We start from the raw sequence: 5,729 nt of genomic DNA, 5'->3' as shown, positions 1-5,729 counted from the left end.
ATGTATGTGCGTGGACGTTTGTCTTTAACTCTTTGTCACATTTTATGCCGTAGACTTGCTTTGTGTGATTTGAGATCACAAACCAGGATCAGCAATTCCCGCAGATACTATACTGTGAGGGTTTTTCGACATTGGTCTTGAAGTATAAGGGGTTACTGATAGTTAAAAAAACCTCAGTAAATTAAGATTTTCCAAAACTTCAAATGTCTTCATTATTTTGGTGGCTTAGTCGTACTGTCGAATGCATATTTTCAGCAGCTTTCCATACATCTATAACATGGTATGGTTTCCAAAAGGGGGTTAGTGACAGCCACTGAGGCATTATGGTAGGAAGTTAGATCCGGGTTTAGACAGTACAGATGATATAAGTAATACTACTCATAACGGTGTAAAAACTGAATCAAAGGGTAGTTTCCTTGTGTTGACATTAAGCCATGATCAATTAAATATCACAATGTCAAAACATTTCCAAATCGAAGACATATTTTTTTATAAATTGATTATTTTCGATAATTGCCTCATCGTACACAACACGTACAAGCATCACGCACAGCATATACAGGGATCGATTAATAACACACAAGCATTGCTATGTACCAGACTTGATTATTCTGTGTAAAGATTCAATTATTATCCAACATTTATTTACCATCCTTCATCTATAATCACACCCTGATGTCTTCCTTTTGGTTAAAGGCACCACACCCACCCCACAAACCATCCTACACCTATGATCATGAAAAAACGCTTTATGACGGTAAAGGTATTTGCATCAAAAGATGGGTTTGGGTTATCTTGTAAGCATATCTTTGTTTTCTCAAAATGTCGAGCGTGACACTGACCAAGGCGGAGGTGCGGAACGTCACGTGGTCTTGACGTCGTAACTGAAACAGGATACCCCTTCTCTCCACCTCTGCCGTCTGCAATTTACCAGACACGATTGTAAATTCGCGGTTTACTAACCTTCTGGTCGCTGTTACTATTTTAGTAAGTAGAAGTCACTAACTTGTTTCTAAGGGTAAGTGGGGGCACGGGTGGCCCAGTCATCTAAGGCGCCGCGATTCGCTGTGCAGAGTTGCGTACCTTGGGCACGCCAGAAACCTATGATTGTGGGTTCGAATCCCGGATCGCCCAGATTATGTTTCTAGGTTTGTCAGCACCATACCCGTGCTCGTGGGTTTCACCGAAGTGGTAAATGTCTGAGACCTGCATCACTTCGGGCTTTCCACCCACATCAAGCTGACACGCCGTGATATAACTGGAATATTGTTAAAAGCGTCGTTAAAGCCAACTCACTCACTCACACTAAGGGTAAGTACCTGAACGCTCGGGGCACATACGCTTACACACAGCGTACATCACAACCTATATCACTCGAGACCTTTAACATGTTGATGTTGGAAGGGCACGCAAGCTTCTCTGTTCTGACACACGACAAACTCTGTCATTGATTTAAATTTGTCGTATAAATTCTTACAATCATAATGGATGAAGACCTTGTGAACAATGTCATAATGCGTGTATAGATTTTCAGTGAATCCGTAAACTGTATTCTTCATGCATGCCAGAATTTGGAATAAATGAACAGTAGTCGATGGAATTTATGAAACACTTTTCGTGGTGATGGATGACTAAACATGGTGGCATTAAGACCCGTGTCATTCATGTCCACACAGACCCGTGAAGATCCGTGGTAGAATAGATCTTCAGCAACCCATGCTTGCCGTAAAATGCGACTATGCTTGTCGTAAAAGGCGACTAACGGGATCGGGTGGCCAGGCTCGCTGACTTGGTTGATGCATGTCATCGATCTGAATTGCGTGGATCGATGCTCATGATATTAGTCACTGGATTGTCTGGTCCAGACTAGATTATTTACAGACCGCCGTCATATAGCTGGAATATTGCTGTGCGGCGTTAAACAACAATTAAACAAGCAAACACTGTCAAGGTTTAGATGTGTTGCAGAACCGCTTGCAGAGAGAACCTGCCCGTTTTGTACGGGTGAAATAGAACATGAAAGGCATGTTTTATCATATTGTCCACACTATGAAGACCTAAGGTTTTGTCTTATTTCCAAATACCGTTACATATGTTCTGATTTTGATAGTTTTAGTAATTTACAGAAAGGTTTCATACTGTCCAGCCCAGGATTGATTTATACAACTGCCAAGACCTGTATCAGATTCTAGTAGTTGCAATATGATGTTTCCTGGGGAATTGATACCTCACAAATGTACCATCTGGCACTAGCGCATACGTCCGAGCCCCAGTTTGGCTTTGCTATCTGCGCGGCCATACAGTCCCTGCCTTGTATCGGGTGCGCGCCACTCCATGCCAGAAAATCGCCGAACGATTTGCCACTCGTCCATTTCCAAATGCCAGAGGAGAGATGTCCCCCGATCCATTGACGTTCACCTACAACAAATATCATTTGTAAGGACTACTTGTCATTCTTAAAACGAGTGTGCTTCAACGCCGCTTTGGACTGTCCATGGCTTAAAAACTTCGAGTTATCTAGTTTTTGATGAAAGCGGAATTATGTATGTTACCAGGTCTAGTCTATAGAGGTTTGGAAGGTTGTTCCAAGGATGCACGACGCCAGCGTTGACAAACCAAACTTCATATTAATCAGATCATATCTTAAATTCGAAATCATTACCCCCAGAATATGTCTAAGGGATACATCTCTGCAAAAATGGTGCATTTGATGACGTGAAAGTTTTCAAAGTAGCGTTTTATCTTTTCTTATCAAACTTCTTTGCCCAATCCATTTCTTAATCGATAGAGATTCAGAATGTAAGAAGGTTGTTCAATCGGTAGACATTTACCAGAAGCGTTTTGATTGATTGTATGTGGTTCAAAAACTTCGACAGTCATCTAGTTGTGGATGAAAGTGGAATTGTATGCGTTACCAGTTCCAATCGATAGAGTGTTGGAAGATGTTTTCAAGTATGAAAGACTTCAATTCATGTCTGCATCATTTACCGTAGCGTGAAGCTATGATGTAAGCTTGATCCACCTTACTCTGGGTGTTGGCAGTTAAGAGGGAGCAAGATGCTTGTGCTGAGCTGTGTGTCATCGCAATTTGAACACCATAGAAACACAGCCACGAGGCCCTCTGAAACGTCCGACCTGCTGACTCATCACAGCCTTCTGAAAGTATACATGAAACATCTGCATATATAAACATCTAACCATGGGAAGATCTGTGATGTGTCCTAATGGCATTATTTATCAGCTGCCATAAACCACAAGGTCGCACATCATACATTATCTGCGTCCAAATGAGACGACCAAATATTCGAGAAATATCTGACATGACACTAGTCGTAATTTTCTCGATTGCTTGAACTGATCAAGTGTATTGGTGCTTGATGTATATTCCAACTATGTGGGCTTTGGTGGGGAAATTTAACATCAACATCAATAATACCTCAACTTGAAATTAATGCATATAGATCTATATCTGAGTGATTAGTAGAACAGTCTTGATGTAGCACCAATACATCTATCTGTGTGATTAGTTGAACCGCTCTGTAGCAGCATCAATAAATCCAGATCTATATCGGAGTGATTAGTAGAACAGTCTTGATGCAGCATCAATGCATCTAGATCTAAGTCCGTGTGACAGGTAGAACAGTCTTGAAGCAGAATGATTACATGTGCATGGTTATTATTTGTCTTCTCAATTGTCCTCGGCTGGCTGCTATCCTGTGGGGATTCCAAGAAAGAATATGCCCCTAACAACCTATTCTTGTCATGACATACAAACTCAAGCGCATCAGGGGTAGAGGCTCGGTAATTCAGCTGATTGTGTGCCATCATGCCCCAGCTGAGTGGTTCGTTGCACACTTGCTTGTGTGGACCAGACTCGACCATACAATTGGTGGAGCATCCGCCCGGAGAGATGAAGGTCGGGGTTCGATCCCCGGCCACGTCATACCAAAAGAGGCTACAAGATCGTACTTGTTGTTAACATGCCCGTCGCTGTATAAGTGCGTTAAAATTGTACGCGACGTTAATCCCCATTCACCTGACGGGTGATGTAGCTGGACTCTGCAACCGTCATATAGCTGTAATATATGGTAACTGAAGAGCTAAATAAAAAGCCATTGATTGTAACACTACAAGGTTCATACTTGCCGTGATAGTTACGGGACAAAACCCTACACAGCGAGTTGTAGTGAGATTCAACAATTCATACACACCATGCTTCCACTCGTAGTACAACACGCCGTCTAAAGGGGTTAGAGTGTCGCTCACAGCAGAGTAGACAACAGTATTCAAGTTACAGGTTCCATGGCCTTGGTTGTAGAAGAAGGAGGAACATGATGTGTTGTGGAAACACCTGGAGCTGCAGTCAACCAGGGATTCAGGTATCCACGACATGAGATTGTGGACAACAAGATTCGTCAGGGCGAGAGACAGAGTAATAGCGGGCACCATCTCCTCTGAAAATGAAATTTTATTAAAACTTTAATAAAACTGTCGAACAATGCCAGTCAAAGCTTTTCACTGATGTTGCTTGAAAAATATTGTCAGTAGATATATTGATTCATATTATTACAGACAGACGGACAGACAATTACAGACATTGTTCACATTATATGCTAGGAGTTGTAATGAAATGATATTTCTGTGGAATACTGCGACCTGAAAGCCTGGATTCTGTGGAAGTGTAAAGCTAATAAAAAAAAAGTAGACGACCCGTGCTGTCTGCTTTTGTTTTCCCAATCAGCACGCAGGAGTGCTTTACTTATTCTAAACAACAGGCGGTCGTGAAATCAGGCGAGACCGTTGTACCGAGGGTTCACTCTAATGTAATTCCAAACGGACTGCACTTTTACTAAGTACGAGGACTGGTCAAAATGCTCTGCGCCTGGCTAACTTTCAACTATTGGCCATAACAAAGTGAAAGTCAATGAAGTACATTGTTTGAGTAGTCCATTGTAAGTGTATTTGGTCTCTTGGGCCCATTTGTATGTTAGTGACAGCCAGTTGAACGTGACAGTGGTCCAAATGGACACAGAAATGGAAAAGAATGAGTACCGAACAGTCATCAAGTTTTTGACTTTAGAGAACATTTCTCCCCCAATAAATTCATGACCGCATGTCACAAGTGTATTACCATCGCTGAACTTGAGAAAGACACAGGTCTAAGCCATGGATCCACTGAAAATATTATTCATGAATATTTACAGATGAATAATATATCTGCTCGTCGGGTGCCAAAGTTTCTAAATTCTGATCTTAAGGAAAAACAGAACTGCCATTGACAGAGAAAATTTAGACCTAATTAAAGAGGGTTTCGGCAAATGCACAAAGAGATTAGTGAAGGGTGATGAAACACCACTGCGATCCCGAGTGAAAACGTCCATCCTTGGAATGTCACCATTCCACCTCTCCGGCACCAAAGAAATTCAAGTCTTCAAAATCAGTAAAGAAAGTTATGGCCACTGTATTCTGGGATGCAAAGGATGTGGTCCTTGTTGATTACTTAGAAAGTCAAAAGACGATTACCGGTGCCTACTATGCTGATTTGCTTCATCGCCTGAGAGATTCAAACAAAGAAAAGCGACGAAGAATGCTGACTGCTGCAGTTCTACCGACATGCAAAGGCTGCTGTGCGATTATAACGGTTCGAGGAGCGACCTCACCCTCCATACTCTCCAGACCTGGCCCCAGATGATTTTCCCCTGTTTCTGAATGAACAACTTCGTGGAAAT

At 42.0% G+C, this 5,729-nt stretch overlaps 1 protein-coding gene across 1 annotated transcript; it reads right to left on the bottom strand.

Annotated features, from left to right (window-relative positions):
- Positions 1-2,188: 2,188 nt before the first annotated feature.
- On the bottom strand, positions 2,189-4,449 carry LOC139473871 (uncharacterized). Its single transcript, XM_071256655.1, has 3 exons — positions 4,212-4,449; positions 2,989-3,156; positions 2,189-2,418 (listed from the first exon to the last, which is right to left on the bottom strand). The coding sequence occupies exons 1-3, from the start codon at positions 4,447-4,449 to the stop codon at positions 2,189-2,191; spliced, it is 636 nt and encodes a 211-aa protein (XP_071112756.1).
- Positions 4,450-5,729: the final 1,280 nt, after the last annotated feature.

Source organism: Haliotis cracherodii, unplaced genomic scaffold, assembly GCF_022045235.1.
Source record: "Haliotis cracherodii isolate W230 unplaced genomic scaffold, xgHalCrac1.p SCAF_3, whole genome shotgun sequence".
Taxonomy (NCBI): domain Eukaryota; kingdom Metazoa; phylum Mollusca; class Gastropoda; order Lepetellida; family Haliotidae; genus Haliotis; species Haliotis cracherodii.
The sequence above is the reverse complement of the archived record's forward strand: the minus strand, read 5'-3'. Positions and strand labels throughout refer to the sequence as shown.